The 24,325-nt window shown below is 32.6% G+C and overlaps 3 protein-coding genes across 9 annotated transcripts in view; 1 reads left to right on the top strand and 2 right to left on the bottom strand.

Moving 5' to 3' along the window:
- Nucleotides 1–9,529, bottom strand: part of LOC114933315 (uncharacterized) — a 35,858-nt gene extending 26,329 nt beyond the window's left edge. The window contains exons 1-7 of one of the 3 annotated variants that reach the window (XM_029305828.2): nt 9,421–9,529; nt 2,705–2,806; nt 2,250–2,382; nt 2,013–2,176; nt 1,621–1,776; nt 1,374–1,502; nt 723–920 (exon numbers count right to left, since the gene is read on the bottom strand). In XM_029305828.2, the coding sequence (XP_029161661.1) occupies nt 723–920; nt 1,374–1,502; nt 1,621–1,776; nt 2,013–2,176; nt 2,250–2,382; nt 2,705–2,806; nt 9,421–9,462 (924 nt within the window). In that variant the 5' untranslated portion in view covers nt 9,463–9,529. Of the gene's footprint in view, nt 1–722; nt 921–1,373; nt 1,503–1,620; nt 1,777–2,012; nt 2,177–2,249; nt 2,383–2,704; nt 2,807–4,129; nt 4,577–9,420 lie in introns of those variants that run through there. The other 2 variants (XM_085486326.1, XM_029305829.2) reach the window with 2 other exon arrangements.
- Nucleotides 9,530–9,886: 357 nt separating this feature from the next.
- On the bottom strand, nt 9,887–13,142 carry LOC114933322 (Jumonji domain containing 5). 4 transcript variants are annotated; one of them, XM_029305845.2, is made up of 8 exons: nt 12,984–13,134; nt 12,109–12,242; nt 11,767–11,908; nt 11,499–11,679; nt 11,264–11,416; nt 10,854–11,071; nt 10,605–10,769; nt 9,887–10,185 (listed from the first exon to the last, which is right to left on the bottom strand). In XM_029305845.2, exons 2-8 carry the CDS (start codon nt 12,237–12,239, stop codon nt 9,928–9,930), a joined length of 1,248 nt encoding a protein of 415 aa, XP_029161678.1. In that variant the 5' UTR covers nt 12,240–12,242; nt 12,984–13,134; the 3' UTR covers nt 9,887–9,927. The 4 variants fall into 4 exon arrangements, with proteins under 4 accessions (XP_029161678.1, XP_029161679.1, XP_029161677.1 ...); XM_029305846.2 differs by having other exon boundaries at nt 13,028–13,134; XM_029305844.2 differs by lacking the exon at nt 12,984–13,134 and adding an exon at nt 12,335–12,400.
- Nucleotides 13,143–13,744: 602 nt separating this feature from the next.
- On the top strand, nt 13,745–20,700 carry LOC114933318 (uncharacterized). Of its 2 annotated transcripts, XM_029305833.2 has the most exons (8): nt 13,745–14,032; nt 14,498–14,743; nt 14,952–15,078; nt 15,159–17,157; nt 17,266–17,324; nt 17,434–17,502; nt 17,965–18,083; nt 18,928–20,700. In XM_029305833.2, exons 1-8 carry the CDS (start codon nt 14,015–14,017, stop codon nt 18,931–18,933), a joined length of 2,643 nt encoding a protein of 880 aa, XP_029161666.1. In that variant the 5' UTR covers nt 13,745–14,014; the 3' UTR covers nt 18,934–20,700. The 2 variants fall into 2 exon arrangements, with proteins under 2 accessions (XP_029161666.1, XP_029161665.1); XM_029305832.2 differs by having other exon boundaries at nt 17,965–20,700.
- The last annotated feature ends 3,625 nt before the right edge of the window (nt 20,701–24,325 follow it).

Below are 24,325 nucleotides of genomic sequence, written 5' to 3'. Positions count from 1 at the left end.
AATTTAACTTTAGATCATTTTTACTTTTGAACATCTTACAAGATACTTTTGAATATCTTTTAATTTTAAAAGTTATTTGACATTAAGATAAGAAAAATGCAGAAAATTAAAGAATTATAAAAATATTCAAAATTGCAACTATTTAAATATAATTTATTTGTATTATTTTAATCTCAAAATCTCCCATTCTTTAAATTTTTAATAGTGTTTTTTTCCATAAATTTATTTAAATGTCAAATGTATAAATAATGAGAAAAAACTATTAGAAAAGTTATTTGATAATAAAAATAAAAAGAGGTTCTCATATAAATAACATAAACAAATAAGAAGGAAAAACAGACTAATAAGAGCCAGAAAGTTTAAAAAATATTCAAATTTGCAACACTCTCGAAATATAATTTTATATTATACAGATCGAGAGCGCGTGAACAAATAATTGTTTTCAAAAGAAATCTTTAATTAAACATTTTGGTTTTTAACAAAATTAATTAAATTAATTAATTTTGTTAACCTTTTTTATAAATTTATATTTATATATTTAAAATAAATATCCTTAATAAATTTTATATATATATTTAAAATATCCTAAAATATATTATTTAGAATATATTAGAGATAAAAAATTATATTCTTATTATCGAGATTAAAGATAAAAAATTATATATTTATTATCAAGCTAAAAAAATGACAGACTCAGAAAAGAAGAATATGCTAAAACGTACCTTGGTACGTGCACTGATCGGTGCTGAATTTTCAAGTAAAGTGCTGACGACCTGCTCGTGTCCAGATCGCGCTGCACAATGAAGCGGAGTCAAGCCATCTCTGGTTTTAGCATCGATTTGCGCCGAATTATCCAACAAAATTTTAACCATATTGTTCTTGCCCCACTTTGCCGCCACGTGTAGCGGGTTTATGTTGTGCTGAAAAAAAAAAGGAATACACCGATCAGAAATATTATCGATGTAATATAATCGATTAATAATAAAAAATAATCATGAATAATAAAAATAAATAACAATAAAATAAAAATAAAATAAGAAATGTATTTGTTATCGACTAATAAGATTAAAATGTACTGCGTGTAAAAATACCACAACTGCGCAAATATCTTTGTTAGATTGAAAACACTATTTAAAATTGTTTAGAGAATATCTAAAACGATTTTGTTTCTAAATTATAAAAGAAACAAGTCATTCATTATTATAAGTATAATCTTGCATTTTCTTTTTGCATAAATTATACGTTCGCTCAGAATATGTACATTAATGTATTAGCTGTCATTATAAGTTTCGAAAATACGAATTTCTGAGTTATTTTTAAAGAGTGACCTATTCAATTATTTTTGCTGTAAAGATCACTGGATGATACTTTACCTTAGCTAAGTAATTTACATCGGCTCCTCGTTTTATTAATAACCGTGCTATTTCCTCGTTCCCATAATGAGCGGCAATGTGAAGAGGGGTGAAGCCACTCTTTGATGTCACGTCGGGCTTATGATCGTTCTATTTAACATTTGATGGTATAAAAAATTTTTGGCCGTAAATTTTAATTTACTTAATTATTCCATATATAGGTATCGATTAATTTTTAAAGATCCACGAAGATCCACTGAAAGCTTACCTGCAAAAGCAAGTCAGCGGCTTTGCAATCGTCTTTCTTAGCAGCAATATGAAGAGCCGGAAGTCTGACTTTGCCTTTGGAATCGTTCTCCAGGAGCACACTGACCACCTTGTCGTGGCCTTGCTGCATCGCCACGGCAAGTGGTGTAAATCCATCCTAAAATATTGGAATTGCAATTAAATTTAGGAATTTGAAGAATCGGGATTTTTTATATAATTTGTTATACATATATACATATGTATAATCATATTTAGATATGGTCATTATATATAAATTCTTCTAGTTTAATAAAAATATAAAGCACAGTTCAGGTTTTCTAAAGACACATCACAATTGAAAATTGTTTGATTAAATTATTAAATAATTTTGAGAAAATGGGGTCTCCAAGTTACCTCTGTCGCGAGACTCTGATTGGCTCCGCTGTTGAGCAGGAGCTTAACAACCTGATCGTGATTCTCCTGTGCAGCCATGTACAGAGGAGTGAATCCATTTTGCGACTGGATGTTGACCGCGGCACCGTATTGAATAAGTGTATTGACTATTTCGGACTGACCAGCTAAACAGGTAAGATTGGAAATAATATTCGATGTGTGAAATTAGTTGATTTGTGTGCAGATAGAATTATTTACCTAACGAAGCTATGTGCAGGGCGGTATTTCCTTTCTTAGTCGCCGCGTCCACCTTTGCGCCCCTTTTTAATAGTTCGGTCACTATTTCGACATGGCCATCCTTCGAGGCTAAATGCAAGGCATTTAAACCATTCTGCGAATAAAAAAGTATTGAACATCCCATTACTGGGCAATAAAATAATTTAATTTAAATTTATTTTAATTTAAATATTTTAATAATAATATTTTAAATAAAATTTAATGATTCATATAAGTATAAAAATAAACAAGACTGATTGTAACAAAGACAGAAGAACAACTTGAGATTAAAACATTAAGATAAAAAATAATATAAATTATAACTTTTATTTTTTATAATATTTATTTACAAAGAATTTATCAATCACCGCTAAATTAGTTATTGGAAAAATTGCATTTATACATATAATATTTTTAGAAAAAATTAAAATGCTTACCGAGTTGGCTGTATTAATATCTAAGTCGGTATCGAGAAATTCGACCACCCTTTCAAGGTTGCCGGATCGGGCAGCGCGAAGAAATGCCGTTGTGTCATCAGCCTAAATATGCAAACATATTTTATTTTTTAATAAACATCTGTAGAGACACAAAGCACACGCAATTAACGTTCCGTAAAAAATACAAAATATGACAAAACAGAGAGGTAGTGTACAAAGATAATAAAAAGGATAAAGGTGCGTGATATTATTTATATATATGCAATATATAAGAGTAACCTAGTTTATAACGATGATGCAACCCTGTCTTTTCTCTTCTTTCACCCTTGCGCACTTTATAGCAACTTGGTGTGTTTATCGTTATTACTTTTTTCTATTAATCAACGTTACGTGATACATTTGCACTTTAAAATAATATGTGGTATAGAAAAAAATGCGCATTTTAAATATATTTAAAAATTTATTTATTTATTTAATCAAAGACAGTCAAGGCTCTCAAAAAATAAAATAAAAAAAAACAAATACTAGGGACAATGAGTTATATTCAACTTTTTTGTATTCTTAATAATTATATTTTTTCTGAGCTGTTTTTGATTAAATAAAAAAATTAACAAAAAATATATATGTATTAATAATCAAATTAATAATAAAAAGACAAAAATTGAATTATTCAATTTTTTTCATTTTTATTTTTTTCTTTTATCTTCCGAGAATTTCGGCCATCATTGATTAAATAAAATAAATAAATAAATTTTGGAATATATTTAAAACGCATTTTTTTCTACAGCAGGGTGTTATAAGCAAGTTTTGATTAAATGACAATCATCATCATTATTTTTAGACGGAAGTACGCTCGCTTTTCCCTGTCCCTACACCTCTGCGTACGATTCATCACTATAAAAAGGCTATTCGCTATTGTACGACGCTATAACTCCGTCATCCTGCCGGTTTTTCCATCGCATCTCGATTTCTATACGCCGCCGCATTCCTTCGACATCGATATGCGCCGCATTCGCCGGCTGTGCGCGCCTAAACACCCCTTTTCACCCCTCGAACCTAACTGGTGCATTTCGCCCCGAAATCCCGTATCGCGCTCCAATTAAAACCAGCATAATTTCGAGGGTCCAAAATTCTAATCTGGTACGACGATAAAAACGCAACTGTGCCGCGAGATATACTCAACCACGCCACGCACATACCGGAAGTCGTGCACCCCCAGCCATCCTAATCATCTGTCACTTTTGACGCTCGCTCGTGAATCATCGCGAATCTCGATTGATTGTAGAGCTCGAAATATCCTCTCTTCTTCGATCGGCCAATTCGGAGAGGGTGCGAGAAAGAGGGTGCGAAAGGGGAACGAGCAAGAGAAAGAGAGAGAGAGAGAGAGAAGGCGAGTGCCGGCTTCCCTTCTAGACCAGACCCTACCTGACTCGTGCTGTCGGTGACCATCGTGATCGACGGCCGCGGCCTCACGCAGGGAAAAATAAGCGGTTCTTCGAGAGACTCCTCAGGTGAAAAGAGCTCCTCCGGGAGCTGGAGGACGCACGAGACCCTCTCGTCAGGGGAAGCGCGGCCACGCGCGTCACACCACCATTTGTGACACACACACCGCGTTCGTGCCGACGACGAGGTGCGCACGAACGTGAAACGCCAGGACGAGGGTGGGTGTCCGGTGGTAGGAGCCGCCCTGTACGGTCGCGCGAACCGCGCAGACTCGAGCGACAACGATCTCGCATATAGAGGGAACACTGATGTGCACGGTACAAGGGTGAGAAGAGTGGGGCAGGAAATGTGGGGGTTGTTGCCGGTGTTTCTCCCTCGCACTTTCCGTTCGCTACCCTCCTCTGCCCAACACATTGCGTTTTACCACCGCTTTTTCAGCGGCGAAAAATATTTTCTTGCATCCTGCGCACCCTCTCCTGCACTTACTTTTTTCGAACTTTTGGCGAACCTTGAGTTCACTCACTATAGGATGCATTTATTGCGTCCTAATGTATGATGTGTTCTGGGAAAATTTTATAAAAAATAATACCGCATTGGGGCATATAATTATAATTAGAAAAGGGAATGTATTCAATGAAGAGTATACAAATTTTTTACCCCATTTTTCTTGATTTGTACAATATTAATTTATTAATATATAATAATAAATATTATAAAATAATATAAATGTATTAAATAATAATAATAATTAATAAATAATCTGTTAATTATACTGATTTATTGATTATATCAACAGATTTCTCTGTTTCATCGAATTCAAAATCGATACCTTGTTTGACAAAAATTTCATTGAATATTTATCATAATTTTTAAAAACGTAAAGATACTAAAAATCTTGACCACTAATTAAATGAAATATCTGGAACTAAAGACACAATTCTTGAAGATATTGACTTCACATAAAAGTATGTCAAGGCGAGCAATAAAAAAGAAATTTATCAATGCGCGTGCTTTAGAAAATAAATCTCGCCTTAATAGAAATTGGAAGGACGGAGTTTGCGAATTTTTCTCGTATATCTTGTTTTTTTTTTTTTTTTTTTTTTTTTAGAGGATTCCATATACGATAAAGCCTATCCTTTCACATCCCTCCTGGCTCTCTCGCTGCACCAAATCCCTCTGCCTCTGATCTCGCGTATGAGACGGTTTATACAGGTGTCATAAAAGAAGGTGTAGTGCGTATTCGCCCTAAGATCGTTGCTGTCCGGGTTGGATTTACCGACAGGGTGAGATAGATGGAAAGCATCCCTTACGAGAGCGCAAGACACGAGGGGGTTGTAAGGCGACACATTTCGCGCTTTTAATGCAAACAGTGTCTATGCCTGGAGCTATAGCCTCGTGTTTTTTTTTCGACCAACGAGTGTAAAGACAGCTGACCGCAAATTTATTCCTGCCAAATATCTTTGCAAGCCATGCGAGAACGATATACTATAGCGCGAGAAAAATCTATAAAGTCTTAAAACACACAAAAGTCTTATGTATACTTATATACATATTTAAATAGAGATGACTATTAAGTGCTCCCACGAAATAAATAATTAATAGAACAATTTATGAGCTAATCGAGCTTTTTTTATATATCTTTGAATGTGTAATTTTATTTTTGCCATCAACATCCTTTAATATTTAGCTCTCTTGTCTCTTTTTTTTCAAATCTTCAAATCTAATTCAATATTGATCTAACATCGTTATGTCATATACTGATAGATTTATTTAAAAAAGATCTATTGATCATAATTTTTTTTAATTTAATAAATTATCTGTTAATAAAATTTGTTAATTTATTAGTTTATTAATATTATTAACAAATTATTTACTAATTGCTATTTACCAGCTTTTAAGATATTAATATGTCATGAGATTTTTAGAAAGTTTATAATCAATATTATTTATTATTTGTTTACGTAATAATTAATTAAATTTATGCATGGCACATATAATATTTATTTATTTATTTTTATTAATTGATTTTTCTTTTTTGATACATTCAAAATCTTATTTGATAAAAATTTTATTAAATACTTAATTCAATTTCAGTGATAAATTTGAAGACAGATTTACTCTAGACAAGTTTATTATACACTCTAATAAATTCTTAACTTTTAATTTTAATTCAAAATTTGCTATGCAAATCTAATTAAGTATCACGTAAAATATTACAGAAAAAATTTAAGAGCCAGTATATAATTCTTTCTTTAACATTTCTTTAAAACTTTCTTGTCTCGTTTTTAAATCTTCAAATCTAATTTAATATTGATTTATTAATATCATATACAGATAGATTTATTTAGAAAAGATTTATTAATCATAAACGTTGTGAAAATTTCATGCTATAAGTATTAATATGTCGAAAGCTGATATAACTCTAATTCAATTTTAGTAATAAAATTTCAAGACATAGTCATACTGTAGATTTTAATATAATTAAATTTTTAATTCTTTTAATTTTATTCAAAATTTGCCATGCATTAAATCTAATTAATTATTTACATTAAATATTATAAAAATATAGAAATATTTAAGAATTAATATATGATTTTTTACCATTTAGCTTTTTTTCTTTTTATATTTCCAAATCGAATTTGTTTGATCTAACATACAGGGTTTGTCCGGAAAGTAATGCGTCGCATTTTTTTGTGACGCGACTATACATCGCAGAGCGATGGGACCGGTTGGGGAGGAAGGGGGGTACCCTTAGCTTTCCAACGGTAGGTCGCTCAATTGTTTCCATGCGCTTAGAGGGTTAGGACGGCTTATTCTGTGAACCTCTGCTTAGTGGTCGCGTCGAACTTGTGATGGAGAGAACGATAGAGCAACGCTATGCGATAAAGTTTTGCGTGAAGCTGGACAAGACGCCGCTGGAAACTTTTGAAATGCTCAAGAAAGTTTTCGGGGACGATTGCCTTTCCAAATCGCAGTCAAACAGATGGCACAAGATGTTTAGAGAAGGTCGGAAGGAGGTCGCCGACGAGGCCCGCGCAGGACGCCCGTCAACATCGCGAACGGACGACAATGTGACTCGTGTGCGCCAATTATTGAATTCAGACCGTCGAATGAATGTTCGCTTAATGTCGGAATTATTGAACTTGCCGAAAACGATTGTTCACGAGATTGTATCGGAAGACTTGGCCATGCGGAAGATTTGCGCAAAACTTGTGCCCAGAGTGTTGACCGATGCGCAAAAGCAACACCGAGTGGAAGTTTGTGAAGAACTCAAGCAACTCTGTGCAGATAATCCCAATTTCCGCAGCCGCCCTACAGTCCCGACTTGGCCCCGGCGGACTTTTTTTTATTTCCTCGGCTGAAAAGGGAGCTCAAAGGACAACAGCTCGAGTCGGTTGACAACGTACAAGCTACTTCGACGGCCTCCCTGAACAGCATCCCAGTCAAGGAGTTCCAGAAATCTTATGACGCATGGAAATCGCGTTGGCAAAAATGTATTGACGCAGAAGGGTCATACTTCGAACAATTTTAAGTTGTTTTACCTATGCGATCAATAAATTCTTTTTTAAAAAAATGCGACGCATTACTTTCCGGACAAACCCTGTATGTATATTGATAGATTTATTTAAAAAATCTATTGATCAAACAAATTAAAAATTTTAAAAATTTCTAAAAAAATTCTAAAAATTTCATGGTACTTTAAATAGCTCGAAAGCTAGTAATACTAATTTAATTTCAATTGATACAAAAAAAAACAGGTGTAGGCTCTAATATAAATTCTTAACACTTAATTTTAATTAAAAATTTATGCATTAAATATATTTAATTATTCCGTTGAATATAAAAATATTCAAAAACTAGTATTATATGATATGATATAAAACGGACACAATTATTTGCTCTCCATGCATTAAGTATGGATCAGTGCAGATCTCGGCCAATGGATCGATTGTGCTAATTAATCTAATTGTAAGACGATGACGATTATGCCGGCTTTTTTTCATTAAATATATATTTATGCAAAATAGGGAGAAATAATTGCAACAGTCTTAAAATAAAATAATTCTCTTGACAAACTGCTTGGGTCAACATCCCTAAATCGCGTCTCGAGAGAAATAGACAGCCTGCCACATTGCGATCAATAAAATCTTTACAGCCCGTGTAAGCGACAGGAACGGCGCTTTATGCATGTGTATGCGTGTCATTCCCGCTCGTGTTGCATACACATCCCTTACGGTACAACCTTGCACTCGCGTGACTTCATCCAAGGTCGCGACCCCTCCGCGACTTTAGCGCGGAGCTGCCTCGTCGTACCCTTAATTCTCCTGCCACACCAATCGGCTGTGAGAATTCACGGATACGTGATGCAGAGAGAGCCTCTCTATTTTTTCACACCCAGTAATTTGAACACGTGCAACGTGGTACGTCATCGCTTAATCGAGTCGCTGTCAAAATTAGACGAGATTTTTAAAAAATGATAAAATAAATCATGTAATAACTCTGTCACCAGAAATTTATTATTTCTAATATAATATTAATTTTATCGTGACATGCTGTCGTGATTGAATTTAAAATTATAAATATTAGTGTAATATATATAATGTCATCTTTACATTTTTTGTTAATAATTCGATGAAGAAAATATCGATACATTTATTCGACAATTATTATTGTATAATAAATAAAAAATAAAATTAATAAATAAAATTAATAAAGTAAATAAAAAATAAATTAAATTAAAAAATAAATTTTATCAAAAAAATAAGAAATGTTTCCGAATAGTGTAACCGATTTTTCTAAAAATAATGTTGAGCTATTGCTTATTGGATCGTATCCAATAATCACTATAAGCCTTAGCAAGAAACGAGATATCAGCTGATTCGATATTAAAATATATTTATTAACATTTTATGCTTTGTTAATTTATATATTTATATATACATAGATATATAAATGTATTCTATCAAAGTATATTACTGATGCTGCTAATACTATGTTGCCTTATTAGGGTTGCATTTATCCAAATATGTCATTGCAAGAGTTAATCATTTGACAATTTGCTCAAGTAGTGTTCATATTAATATTATTTATTAGCATAATATATAATGTTCAGAGATCTTGTGGCTGCAGAGAATCACTCGATTTGAACACATCGATCTCTGCAGAGAAGGTAGGGAAATAGAAGGAAATTCAATATTTTAGGGAGTCCATCTCACGTTTTGCGAGACCGACCTGAATGTTAGGGCGACACACTTTTTTCTGTCTTTTTTTACCTGGAGCCTAATGATCGGCGGGAATGCGTCCTCTTCCGTCATTACTAAATAATAAACTGTATACTCTCTTTGACAAGCTCTATATACACGCACGCTCTGTAAGCACCATGCTGAAGACGTAGACCGGCGGATATTAATAGAAGAGTCTTATGTTATTTTTGTTAAACTCCTATATGTCGTGCCTTTGTTAGCAATTTCGCTAAATTTTATGTTGATATTCAATACATAAACGATCGATCAGATGTTTGCAAATTTAATTTTTATTTTAACATGTAAAAATAAATCTTTTTTTCTATATCATATATGATTTTTTTAATATGAGTGATTTTTTTCTAATATGCAAACTGACGTCATTAAACATCTAAATGACATACACTTGCTACTTTATTATTAATTCTATAATTTGTAATGGATGATTAATTACGATCGGCTGGGATTTTAATCTTTAGGGTGCTATAAAGAAACATTTTTTAATAAAAAAATAATTTTATTTAAATCTTGTTCAAATTAATTCCACCAGAAACTGATCGAAAAACTCGGGGTGAGAGCGGTCACATGATGCCACCACTTTGGTGGAATATACAACATTTCTCCAGGTTTTAAGTGAAACGTCATGCCATCAGCTTTACGAAACTCTGGCCACTTATCGTAATCTGGCCTCATCGGATCTACTTGTGCAGTATTGTTAAGTAATTTGGTATCATAAGGATATAGATTATCTGTCTCGGCTGGAGAGTACAAGATAACTCTTTTGTAACCAAATATCTGAGGAGAATCACATTAATTATTATACAGATAATAATCCTTAAGGTTCGCCAGTAATAATTAATAAAAATCTTTCCTCAATGGTAAAAGTCGACCAAACTGGCAATCATTTATTATAAATAATTAGTTAAAATACAACGTTTCGACTGTCATTGCAGCCCTTTTCAAGTAAATCAAACGTAAATACATGATAAATTAATACAGTAAATCAAATTCACTGCATACCACCAATAATATTCACCATTGTTTTAATGAACAATGTAGAATTGACAGAAGTAAGCAAGAAATAAATAGATGTTAACAGTTAGCAAGAATCTTAGTCACTACTTTTTTTTTAATTATTATACAGTTCTTTATATATAAAACTGAGAGATCTTTTTGGTAACTCGAATAATTTTAATCACAATAATCTCTTTTACCTGAGACAGAAGATTATTTTTCGGATCAAAGTGCAAAGGAGAAACTGTACCACCAGGACCGAACCAGGCATTTATGTCAACTTCTGATGGTTCCACATCTTTCTCCTCGTTATCCGAAAAGCAGCAATATTCCGGCACTTCAAAATCGTTCTTTAATTCTGGTATCTAAAATCGATAACAAGAACTTCTCTATAAAGATTTTATAAAGCAAGATTGTGTAATTAAATACATTATAAATTACAATAATACCTGTTCAAATAATTGATGCTGCGCTAAATAGCCAATTTTGCTATCATTTGCAATAACGTGCTTTTGCACAAATTCAGAGAAATTGACAAGATGTTGAGTCCAATCTTCCTCAGTATAACTAGATCCAATTTCAATCGGTACTGTCCGAGACCCCGCAACCTTATTCAGATAATTAGGGTTTTTCCATAATTTTAGTGCGTTCCAGTGACTCATACAATCTAATAAAATATATAAGATTAATATTTTTTAAATCTTCTTTCTGATATAAATTGTTAGATATCTTATTCACAAAAAAAACATGGACTTTAGATTTTTGTCTTGTGACCTAAATTACAATATAAAATAAAATATTTCTTATTGTGTAGGTCATAATGAAATTCCTAATTTCTAATATTAATTATGAATTAAACCTGTTAATATGGCCGGAAGTTTGGGCACAAAAATTTTATTGTAAAACGTCTCCATCGAAGGTCTCTCAAAATATCTATCTGGATAAGTAGAAATTAAATCAGTCTCCTTGTAATTGATTGAAATTTCTTCCACATTTTTAACGCCACAGTCTTCTATAAAAATTTAAAAAAATAAATTAATTTAAAAAACAATAAATTTTCATATGATTTATTATTGTATTATAAAGAATCTTACCAGTGCAATAATTGTTTAACTTTGTAGCAATAGTTGTCAATAAATTTGGTACACTAGGAAGAGGTGCACCTAGCAGAAGGCCTTTATCAATTTGATTAATAACATTTCTTAATGCAGTCTTTTTCTTTTCTTCTTTATCACTGCTTTCATTAATTTCGCACTGAAGCTCTAATAATGTTGCCTAAATATAAATTATTCATAATTAATCATTTTATAAGTTCTCAGTTTTTAAGAAAATATATAATCTTAAAGAGTCAATATTTTATACCTTTACAACAGTGCACAGAGAATAACAATATCTTTGTTCTATTGGAACATTCTTCCAATAACCCGAGTTCAATATTTCCCATGTGCGATCTAAACAAGCTTCCACTCTTGTGATTGAATTGTTTATCCATGCTTCTGAAATTCTTATAAGAAGAACATATTTATAAATATTTTTGAATACATTATATAATTTAAAATAATTAAAATAATGGAATATACATAATTTGTAAAAATAACTTCAACTAAATAAGATTTTTATTTTCAATTAATTTATTTGTTATGAAATAAATTTAAAAATTTTTATATATATGCAAGATAATATTGTTGAAAAAATTTTATTTACAATTGTTTGTTAGATGTACGTAGTACGTCGATTATGGGTGCCAAGTGTACTTTTATTTCCATGGATATATGTTCCAATTCTTTCGTTAACAATTCCCAGGGTACCGTTACCAAGGAAGCATCGCCACTCATTTTCTATAAATCACACAAATACATTTGAGACATTTCAGATGTAATAATAATAATAAATGATCATAATTTTAAAAAAAAATCAAAGAAAGCTTTACTTATATAAGGACGCTTCTGCTGTATGTAGGTTTACTTAAGTATGCCCATTGCACAATAACATGATCGGCTAAGTAATACAAGATCTTTCCCGTTAATGAGAAACTTTTGACTCTGCAGAAGCTTTCTACGAATACAATAACGCTCTGAGTGATGCATAGAGCTTTAAACAAAAATGCTATGAGACACAAAGGAACGCAAGTGCCAGGACCGTTGCACAAAATGAGTTCCGGACTTTCTCTCCACAAGATGGGAAGACAGTTCAACGTAGCAAGGGCAGTAGTCCAGATTGATGTGAGATACGACTGTCGGACTTCCCGGCTCCTATAGATCTCTACAACTTTGTAATCCTTGTTGTCACCTTCCAGGTCTCTGACCTTCTTCGCACTCAGCTGATCTGTCTGAGCATGAATATAGACTCTCGGTGAGTAATTCTTCAAGTTCAAATGCTCGACGACCCGCAGCATCTCGGCTGTGTGTCCTCCGGATCCTAATATTATCATCGTCCTAGCCGGACGGCATCTTTCTCCAGGTGTTTGGTCCCGTTTGACAAATATCAGGTAACATATTCTTGCAAATATGCAGCAAGCAAAAGTGAGAAGGAAGAAATAGAAATATTGTGCAGTGAACATCTAGCTTTATCGCACGTACCTGAAAAGAGTATTACCAAGTAAAATATGTTTACTATTGTTTACCAAATTGTTTAAACTGTAGTTTTAGGTTATGCTCAAAATAATCCTCATTGATCTCCACTCTTTCAGGAGCCATGAGATACTGAAATAGTCTTCCCTATATAGAAAATCAGGAATTTTTTTTTTTTAATTAATTAATTAATTAATTATTTCTGATTTATTTATCATTGATTATATTTATTATTATTTATTATTTATCATTTATATTATTTATTATTATTTATTATATTTATTTATTTTATTTTTAAAATATTTTATTTATAATGAAAAAATTAATAATAATAAATTATAGATATTATTAAAATTTCTATAAAAAATATTAATTAAATTTTATTTGGAATTGTAAAATTTAAATAATTAAAAAAGAAAATATATTATAGAATAAAGTATGTATATAATTAAATAAATTTATAAAATTTGATAAAAAATTTTAGTTTACTAAAAAATATTTTATTTGCAATAAAAAGATAGATAATAATTAAAATAGATATTCTTAAAATTTCAATAGATAAGTTATATTAAATTTTACTTCTAAATTTATTAATAAATAAAATTAGTATTCTCGCACACGCGTGCGTCGAGAGAAGAATCTATCTGTCATACGCCAATAATACGCTTGGATCCAACCGATGACAACCAATCAGGAGCGAGCGCGCTCGCTTCTCGTCCGGCTGTCAAAAATTCAGATGGAATTTCTGAATGAATTCTCGTAGTTCGTGAGCCTCACGTCCGCCATTTTTATTTATGTGTGTGGGGGATCAGTGGGGTTGATACGGAGTGTGTGTGGAAGAAAATAATACTTATGCGAATTTTTGCAAGAAATCCGGGAGCCGATTAGAGAGATGCGTCGTCTCGCGATACGCACATGACCGTGTTACATCGGTTACGTCGTTACATTTATATGACCTTTGCGTGAGGACTGTCTCTCCGCGCGAATGGTGATCTTCGTGAACGCAGCTTGCTTTCTTTCCCAGTGCTCTTGTTAATAAAATGGATCATCGCCAAAAGGTAATATTTGCCTGCACCAAAAATTCCGATACACGAAAATAATACAAGTTCCTTAACATTTTTTATTTGCCACACGAGTAAAAGGAGAATAAAGATGCACTTTTTCTCGTCGACAACCTCAAACAGATTTGCTTGACATTTATTAAAATGGAAATTTATTCCTTTCCGCGACAAACAAATACTGCAGCTATATATATCTTCCGATGATTCGTCAATTCGTGCTTCTGTATAAAAACTGCAATTGTCTCGCAAAAACTCCGATTTTCTTTTTTTTTTTTTTTTATTTTCCCTCCATCCATTCTGCTGTAAAATGTTGTGTGTTGTCTACATAGATATATTAATTAAATATATACATAATTTTAATATATTTATATATATATATATATATATACATATATATATTTAACATATTTAATATATTTATGGTTGCGTGGAATTTCATCTATCATTGATATCATTTGTCAGATGGTTGTAGTTCCTCAACAGTCAAAGATTAAAATTGAGGACGACGACGACGAGGATGTTGAAGCACTGAGATTGGCTGCGCTCAAGTCACTGCGTACTAAAGATGCCACTCATAAGAGAACAGCGTTGTCGCAGGTGCAGAAGGTGTATCCGCAAGCAACGCAACCATCTCGTCTCCCATATAAAGGTCAACGGCCTATAAAAAAGAATTTCTATCACAACAGGTTACAACAGAGACAGAATGGGGTGAGCTTTTAATTTGCGATAGTCTCAAGTAACTCTAACAGCGATTTTACATGGGAATGATAAATGCAGCTGTTTTTTTTTTGTTCTACAATATTGAAGATATTTTTGAATAAATACCAAGTTTAAAAAAAATATTACAAGATTTGTATTGTAATGTATAAATGATATTAATTCTCAACACATTTATGCATTTGTAATTTATTTGTAGAATGTATATTATCAGAGCCATCGTAATCCAAATCTGATAGCGATAGTTCCTGTAGATGAACCTTCTCCGGTTCAACAGGCCCAGGTAGCTCCTGTAGAAAAGACTGAACCAACTGTAGAATCGCAAGGTAGGTTTATCATATTTTTATATATAATTAATATTGATTATTTTTTAATGAAATAATTAAAAATAATTGTACTATTTCAGAAATATCGACAAAATTCCATCGTTTTAAGGACAATGGAAGTGCTTCGGAAGATGAAGATGCAAAGGAGCAAAGAAGTCATGTAACTTCTACGAAGGTAGAAATTATAGCAAAGAAGGAACTGGAGGAGTCTTCGGTAGAAACGGAAAGTCAAAAGGAAGCGACAGAGAGTTCGCAGAAGAACGGTGACAATCAGGAAGAAGAAGACGGCAACGACGACGACGATGATGTACTCTTAATGGCCGATCTCGAGGAGGAGGACAGTTTGGAACGCTTAATGGACGAGATGGAGAGGGAGATAATAAACGACGGAAACAAGTCCGAGAAGAAGAAGGAGAGAAAATTGCATAAAGGCGAAGCTAGGAACGCAGCGAGGAGTGACGAAGGGAGCAAAGGTCTCGATCAGAAGGTGAAATCGGACGAGAATTGCGGCAAGAAAGACAGAAGCAACACGATTACCTCGTCTCTGAACGACAGACGGTCGGTTTCTCCGCACGTACCGACCCGAGTTCCTCAAAAGCGCAAGTCGCTGTCCCCAAGGTCACGGTCACGCAAGAAATCGCCGAGGAGATCTCCCAGAAAATCCCCGCTTAGACAGATTCCGAAGAGATCCCCGAGAGAACCGACGAGATACAATAGATCACCTCGCAGGTCACCGTCGTCGCGCTACTCCCCCAGATCCAGATCGCCCAGACTCTCGCCGCGCAGATCCCCGATCAGAACGACCGCGAAGAGATCGCCGCCGAGAAAGTTGTCTCCAAGAGGCAGATCGCCTAAGCTGTCGCGTTCCAGGTCGCCCCGACCGCACAGATTATCGAGATCGCCCAGACGATCGCCTCGATCGAAGTCTCCAAGGCCGCGCTCCAGGTCGCCGAGATTGTCGCGCTCGAGATCACCGCGTTACTCGCCGCCGCTCAGATCATCCAGGTCCAAGTCTCCCAGGTTGTCGCCGAGAAGAGGATCGCCCCGTCGATTGCGATCCAGATCCAGGTCCCCCGGTCTGTCTCCTCCCAGGAGAGGCTCGCCTCGCTTGCGCTCGCCAAAAGTCTCGCCGCGTAGGACGCCACCTCGTCTAAGATCGCCTCGTCCGAGGTCACCTCGACTCTCGCCACCTCGCAGATCACCGTGGTCGTCCCCGAGACACTCTCCTCGCCTCTCGCCGCGACGAAGACGATCGCCCAAGTGGTCGCCTAAGGAATTACCCAGGAAGCACGGACCACGTTCCATCACTCCGGACATCAATTGCGAGTACGCGAGGGAGCCGTCCCCGGTTTTTAAAAGTACAGCGTCACCGGAAATGCTCAGAGCGAGGACGAAGCAGAAGGACGAGGGTTACGAGAGACCAGCAACAACAATCGAGGCAGGTAAGGAGCCCGTTGACGCGATTAGTGATCCCGTTCTCGAGGCGAGGAGGAAGAAGTTTGAATCCACGCGGCCTATCGACCCCATAAATGCGAATAAGAAGATTAAGTTATCCAAGAAACATACTGCGAAAGTGGAGTCCTCGGAAGGAACGGAGGTTCCATTAGGTGGTGGTAGAAAAGCGAACAAAACTTTAGAAGAGTTTGAAGTTCAGGAGGTGGATTTGTGTCTGGCGACGAGTTTCGAGTTTGAAGAGTTCGAAGAAACGGTGGAGAACACATCCCCGACTATTATTTCCAGTTCTGTAAATACGTGCATGGATGTAGAGCCGCAGAAAGTGGAGAAAGAGAAGTCCTTGAAGAAGAAGAAGAAGCGTGACAAAGAGGTGTACCAAGTGGGTAAACTGAAGAACGAATTGCCGCTTTCTGAACGTATTGGAAAGGATAAGAAGTGTAAAAAGCGGAAGGAGATGGTGGTATCCGAGGAGGAGGTGGACGCTGTATTTGAGGATATAGCGGTAGATGAAGAAGGTGATTTGCGGACGGAGCTTAGCAGAAGGCGCGCAGAAAGATTAAATAGAACAGTACCAGTTCAATCTGCTAGATTAGTGCAGTCAGCTTTTAAAGGCGTTGTTAATGAGTAAGTATCATGTTGTGTAATATATTATTTTTATTTAATTTTTTTTTATCAAAATTTGTTGAAATTTTGTTGGCAGTGTCATTTATCGTATTTTACGTTTCTTTTCAGGGTTGTGAAAAATAATGCGAAAGCTAATCAGAGACATGTTATTAATACTGATGAAAAATGTAAGTAATAATAATACATTTAATTGTTCAATATTTCTACACATATTTCCGTTTTTTTTTCTCGGTGGAAAGTTGCTCTTAATAACGAATATGTTTCCTTTTTTTACAGCTAATCAAAAGGAAGTCAGACGGGTTACTGTGCTACATAGATCATTAACAGAATTACATGATTCTGAAGGTATTTATATTTCTTTGCACATTAAGATTCTTGGATCCTGAAGTTCAACAATATTTGTAAATTTCAGCTTTCATAATTTGTTATATATTCATTAACCTCTGTTTATTATTTGTTGAAAAAATTATAAAACATTGTTAAATTATTTTTAATTATTTTATAGATATATATTGATTCTACTATTTCTTGCTATGTATGAAGAAGATATTTGTTATATAAGGGGTAGTCAGATATAAAACAGGAATTTTTTTTATAATTTTTTAATTTGAATCGTAATAAAAATATATAAAATAAATACATTATTTTTATATCGGAGAACTATGTAGAATAGAAAAATGATGTATTTATTTTGTATTTTTATGTTTGTTCAATAATATCTAAAAAAAAAATTCTCGTTTATGAAAACTTTCTTTAAATCTTTTTATCTTTAATAAATCTAGTTATGTTCTTATTTTTTATTTACAGATGAAAGTACTCTTGATTCGAAAGTACCTGTGCGTTTCAGGCTGGGGCTCAACAAACAAGTGCAAGAGTCCAGAGAATCCAAGGTTACTCGAAAAGCATCCAAAAGACAGGGTCGTAAGGTAAAGCACAAAAATCATTTGTCTCTAAAAGATCCTGAGCATATTTCGTAGTGTATAAAATTATGCCTTTATATATATATATATATATATATATATATATCTAATCTAGACTTAAGTAAGTCGTATGGTAACTTCTTATCAATCCGGTCGATATTTTGTGATACTACCAAGAGTTAAGTATGTAAAAAGATACATTTTGTGAAATATTCATACTTCTATCGATATCATAATGGAAATGATGGCGGATTTAAAAGTAGCAAACAACACAAAAGCTTCAAATTACTTTATGCTTATATTTCATTATCATTTTGTGAATTAGAATGATGCAGTCTCTGATAGAATATTTGAATAATGATCGATCGCTACAATTCTATTAATTTGATATAAATAATTCTTTGAATATTCATATTAATTGAGAAATAATTTTAGTAGATACTACTTGTTTGTTTATATGGATATTTTTTGTTTTGCGAATGCATTTTTTTTATTAGAAACTAATTTAAGTAAAAATAGTTACACAAAAATAATTTATTAACTAAGTTATATGAAACACAGTGTGAAACAATATTGTGTGCCTTTTAATAATAGCCAGAAAGTAACATGAATGCCGCGAGATAATTTGCACATTGAATTTTGTTGAAAAAAATTTGAAAATATTGTTTTCGTGAAAAAAACAGATATAGACACAAAATAACAATATTAGAAAAAACCCAGAAATGTAAAAAAAGAAAGGAAACGAGAGCAATCGTATAGAACATTTTCCAGAAATTGTTTGCAATTTAGCATTGCGTGACTCTAAACTGGGGTTTAGTAAAAAATAAGAGTGATCTGTTTTTTTGTTTAGGAATAAAATAAATCCGCGTTCGTCCGATTGCATATTTGTATGAAGAGAGAAATAGCGGTTCATCTCTTACTGCTCATGCTTATGTTGTCGACACACATAGGAAGATGCGCTCATTAATAATTAACGGTTATATTATTATGTCGTAATAAAAAAAGGCATCTCTTTTTCTCTTTTCAACTATAAAGTACAATAATATTAATAATAATGTTAATGATATGAGGATAATAATATCCAAAATTTCGATACAATTACCATTAAATGTACTCAACTGTTTATCGTTTGCTTAGGAAAAGTTGATTACGTGTAATTAATATTAAATCATCTGTTGTATTGAAGATTATTGTGTATATAACTTACTTTTGGTCGCTCACCTAAATAAACAAGAAATCATAAATAATCCCAAAGCTACCTACTGCAAAACCTAAGTATATATTTTATATGAGAATGTGTAGAATGTGTAGGCACATATCTCTTTAATTGTACATAGCACTTAAAATACTGACGTCGAACTTAATAAGAATGTTGTAGTATAGCTTGTAAATTTAAAAATTAAAACGAAAAATTGCGCCGCGGCATCAAATAATCCTGTACAAATCAATTAATAGCAATCCAAGAAAAAATGCAAAACTTTCGTTAAAATTTAATTCAACGTCGTTAAGTCGACATATTTTTAAGCGGGATGCAAATCTTCTTTAAGATCTGACAGACGATGTATAAATTGGTATACTTTACGCTCATTTTTGCAATTAAGAAATTAAATACAATAAGTATATATTAAAACATTAACAAGATATAGGAAAGAATATAACTGTTCTCTTCTTTTAATATCTCTATACAGTTTTTTTTAAATACGCTGGTAGAATATATATGGCATTTATACAAATGTAACTTACGATTTTTCAAAATTGTATAAAAAAATTGTATATGTTAATTTTATGTGTTTTCGACATCAGATATTATCGCATATCTATAATCTATTGTTATATATATGTTTTTATTGCACTTTTCAAGAAAGTTGCAAGTAATTATTTAATGTATTTTACATAATTGTATATTTAATTTTAACGACGCGTATTTCATTACTCTTTTAATTATATATATATATATATATATATATATATATATATTCATATTTTGACAATTAGGATATATAACATGCATTAGTACAGCGTATGTATAATCAATATGCGTGAATATTTTTTAGGCTGTCGTACAGCTATGTACATAAATTCAATCTCTACTTCGGAAATAATGTTCGTATATACCAAGCTAAATACCTCATAGTATCTATGAAGGTAAACGCTTCTTTTACGTCAATAAAAACTGATATTACATTTTATAGAAATTTTCTTCCATAAAATTGTTACGCTACGAGCACCACAGTAGGGAATTATATATATATATATGTGTGTGTGTATGTGTGTGTGTATATACATATATATATAAAATAAAGTATTAAATTATATACATATGTATGTGTATATGTGGTATAAAAACGATGTTATTATTAATAGTTACATGCGTGCCTTTCTTTATGTTTGATTAAAAAAAAACATGGGTGTAAATAGATATACATTTTTTTTCTATTACGCTTAAATAGAGTGAAAAACGTGTTTACGCGTCGTCGGCCAAACAAAAAAAACTTGTTTACCATGCCATTTTTATTTACACATAGTACGTGTGTATTTATGACGTCAACTCTAAGAGTTGCATATAATAGATACCTCTTGTAGTTAGAGAAATATATAAACTGAGAGACTGAGAAAGAAATTATGAGCCTTAATCAGTGCATAAATAATATAATGTGATATTTGCAGGGATTTTCACTTTCCCTTAGATGCGTTTCGACTATCTTAGAATAACACAGATAGTTACCTAACACACAATAATAATATTAAAAAAACTTTTGTTGAATAATATGTAAGATTTCTCCAGACATCTGTTGTGATTATTGTACGATAGAAATATTTTATTGTTGTATAAATTTTAATTTGTGAATAATTTATACAAAATAATAATAATTATAATAATAATTATTATTATTAATTATATAATTTATATTATTAATTTTATACAAATTTATATTATTTATATTATTTATATAATTATATTAATATACTATTTATATTATTATTATTATTATTAATATAATTATATTATAAATAATTATAAATAATATAATTATATTAATTATTTATTATACAATATAAAAAAAACTATTAATCTCGGCTCGAATTATTGTGTTACAATAAAAATAAAATCTCGACGGCAATCGGAGCCTATGCGGATGACATGCACAAAATTAATAAATTAAAATGAGATCTCAAGTCAAACTCATTTATTAAATTCTAAACGTTTTCTAAACGATTTGCTGGCTGACCGGGATACTTATACTGTTGTTAAAAAAGATCCGACTAGGAACCTAATTAATCAATTACACGGAATTTTAATGAGATGGAAAACGAAGAATTACATTTCTTCAACAACATATAAATCCCTGAACTGCACGGACGGGGTTTTACCGAGAGCGTATGGTCTGCCGAAGGTGCATAAACCGAATTGCCCTTTACGTGTCATCGTGTCATCTAGGAATACACCTCTTTATTACTTGGCAAAATTTTTACATAAGATAATATATAAGGCAATTCCGAAACCTGATTCGGCTATTTCTGATAGTTTCCAATTAGTGAACAAATTAAATGGTTTATGTGTGGATAGTGATGTGAAGCTAGTTTCACTAGATGTTACATCATTGTTCACCAACGTACCATTGGATATGGCTATTGATAGTTTAATTAACAGATGGGGGTATATTGAAAAAGAGTGTATTATTCCACGAGATGAATTTTTATTGGCAATTCGTTTTATTATAAACTCGACTTATTTTATGTTTAATAATGTATGTTATCAACAGACTTTTGGCACGCCTATGGGTTCCCCCCTCTCACCGATTATTGCGGATATCACGTTGCAAGATTTGGAGAGTAGAGCGATTGCTGCGATTCCATTGTCATTTCCATTTTATTTTAGATATGTTGACGATATCGCGTTGGCGGCCCCACCCTCCATGCTTAAAATAGTTTTAAACACTTTCAATTCTTTCCATCCTAGATTGCAGTTCACCATGGAGGAGGGGGTTGACAACCGATTGAATTTTTTAGATGTCACCATTATTATAAATAATGGGAGCATTGAGTTTGATTTGTTTCATAAGCCGACGTATTCAGGTAGATATTTAAATTTTGAATCGCAGCATCCTCTCTGTCATAAAAAAGGCACCATTATCAGCCTCATAGATAGAGTTTTTTGGCTATCTCATCCGAAATTCCATAAAGTTAACTTTGAGTCTATGATTGGAGTTCTTTTGTCTAATAATTATCCTCTCAATTTGATATTTCATACATTACAAGCGCGGTTAAAAAAGTTGTTCTTCCGCTATAATAATAAGTTGCATAACAATAGATCAAATGTATGCAATGACAAGATTCTAACGCAGAAAAAAGTTTTGTACTTTAATATTCCGTATATTAATAATGTATCGAAGAGAATCGAGGACATTACACGTGATTTGGATGTCATTCCATCATATACAGCAATTAACAGTCTCCGTAAATTCATTAAAGTACACAAGGATAAGTTACCAAGAGAACTCCATAATAATGTAGTTTATAAAATTGATTGTATGGATTGTGATGCGTCGTACGTAGGGCAGACGGGTAAATTGTTGAAAACTAGGATGAAAGAACATCGCAACAACATAAAAAGAAACGCGTCACAATTATCAGTCATATCGGAACATAGATTATTGAACCATGAATTTAATTGGGAGGATGTAAAAGTCTTAGACGAGGAGCCTTTTTTAGGTAAACGTTTGATATCCGAAATGATCCACATAAAACGTCAGAGGAATAGTTTAAATTTACATAGCGACACTGATAAATTAAACGAGAATCTTGATCTGTTAATAGAAAAATTTACCAAAATCTAGCTTTGTGATTTTACATAGCCGGGTTTTTTTGTTAGACTTTTGACATGAGTGCCGATTAGTTTAGTTGTTTTTATTTTTATTTTTATTTTCATATTTTATTTTTATATTTGTTTTTTGCGTATATATGTATCGACTGTGTCGAGGTAGAATACCGCACAGTCGTTAGAGTGATATGTCACGTGTAGCATCGTCTTCTCTCTGTTTTTGCTGTTGGGGTGAGTGTTCTTCCCGGTTCTTAATTTTTAATTCTTGTGAATTGTTCTACGTTTAATTTATACCATGTTGATTAGTGTTGGTAAGGGAGTCACTGCTCCGCTTCCTTCCTGACGATGGTCACCGTTAGGGAGACACTCCGACGGCCGGACGGTTTGAATAGGGAGGAGAATGATATTTAATTTATTTGCGGATTGTATGTATACGAGTTTTATAATTTTCTGATTGTACCGAATATCTTCTATTTTTGTTTCTTTGTATTTTGCAGCTACTGAAGAAGACCCGAAGTGGGTCGAAACGTTTAGAATTTAATAAATGAGTTTGACTTGAGATCTCATTTTAATTTATTAATTTTGTGCATGTCATCCGCATAGGCTCCGATTGCCGTCGAGATTTTATTTTTATTTATTATACAATCATTTGTACACATAATTTGTATATTAAGATAATTCACTGTTTATTTTTCAATTATTACTTGAAAATTGCAATTAAAAACTCAGTAAAATTTGAGAATAATATTCGAATTAATTTCTGTGTTATTCTACGATATAATTGCGATTAGATCGCAGTTTTCTGTGACTGTTATTGATTATTTAATTTATTAATTTCTGTCATAGTGGTACAAATATAGATGGGAGTAATTCGTTGATAAATATTTTTACAACAATCTTTTTGTTTGTCTATTGTAATTTAATATCGCAATATTTATTAATATAAACTCATTTTTATTTATTAATATAAAATAAATCTATTACTTTTTTTACATTATGATTACCAATTGTAATTTATAAATAATGATATACAAATTTTAGAGAATTGTGTATGTATGAGAGAACATATTATATATATAATTGATCTTTTTATATCCGAGAGAAATATTATTTTATTTCTCCGGCGGAATGATTTTTTATTTTGATTAATTTTATGCATTGTTTATTTTTGTACACATACGAAAAAAAGTTTGTACATTTATTACTGTAAAACGTTCGACCATCTGTAATTTACCACGCGAGCACATATCACACACAATGTGTATGAATGTATATACCTATTTATATATACCTGTATATATTTGTACTTATACCTTCTTACAAAAAAGAAAAAGAAAAGAAGAAACAACGCGATAGATTATCGCATATCTTCCTACTTAGATGTAGTGACGCTGAAATCAATAGCGAAGTAAGATGAGTGAGAAAA

This window comes from Nylanderia fulva, unplaced genomic scaffold (genome assembly GCF_048542155.1).
Source record: "Nylanderia fulva isolate GAGA-0341 unplaced genomic scaffold, ASM4854215v1 Scaffold42, whole genome shotgun sequence".
Taxonomy (NCBI): Eukaryota; Metazoa; Arthropoda; class Insecta; order Hymenoptera; family Formicidae; genus Nylanderia; species Nylanderia fulva.
Note: the sequence above shows the minus strand (reverse complement) of the source record. Positions and strands in the feature narration are given on the sequence as shown.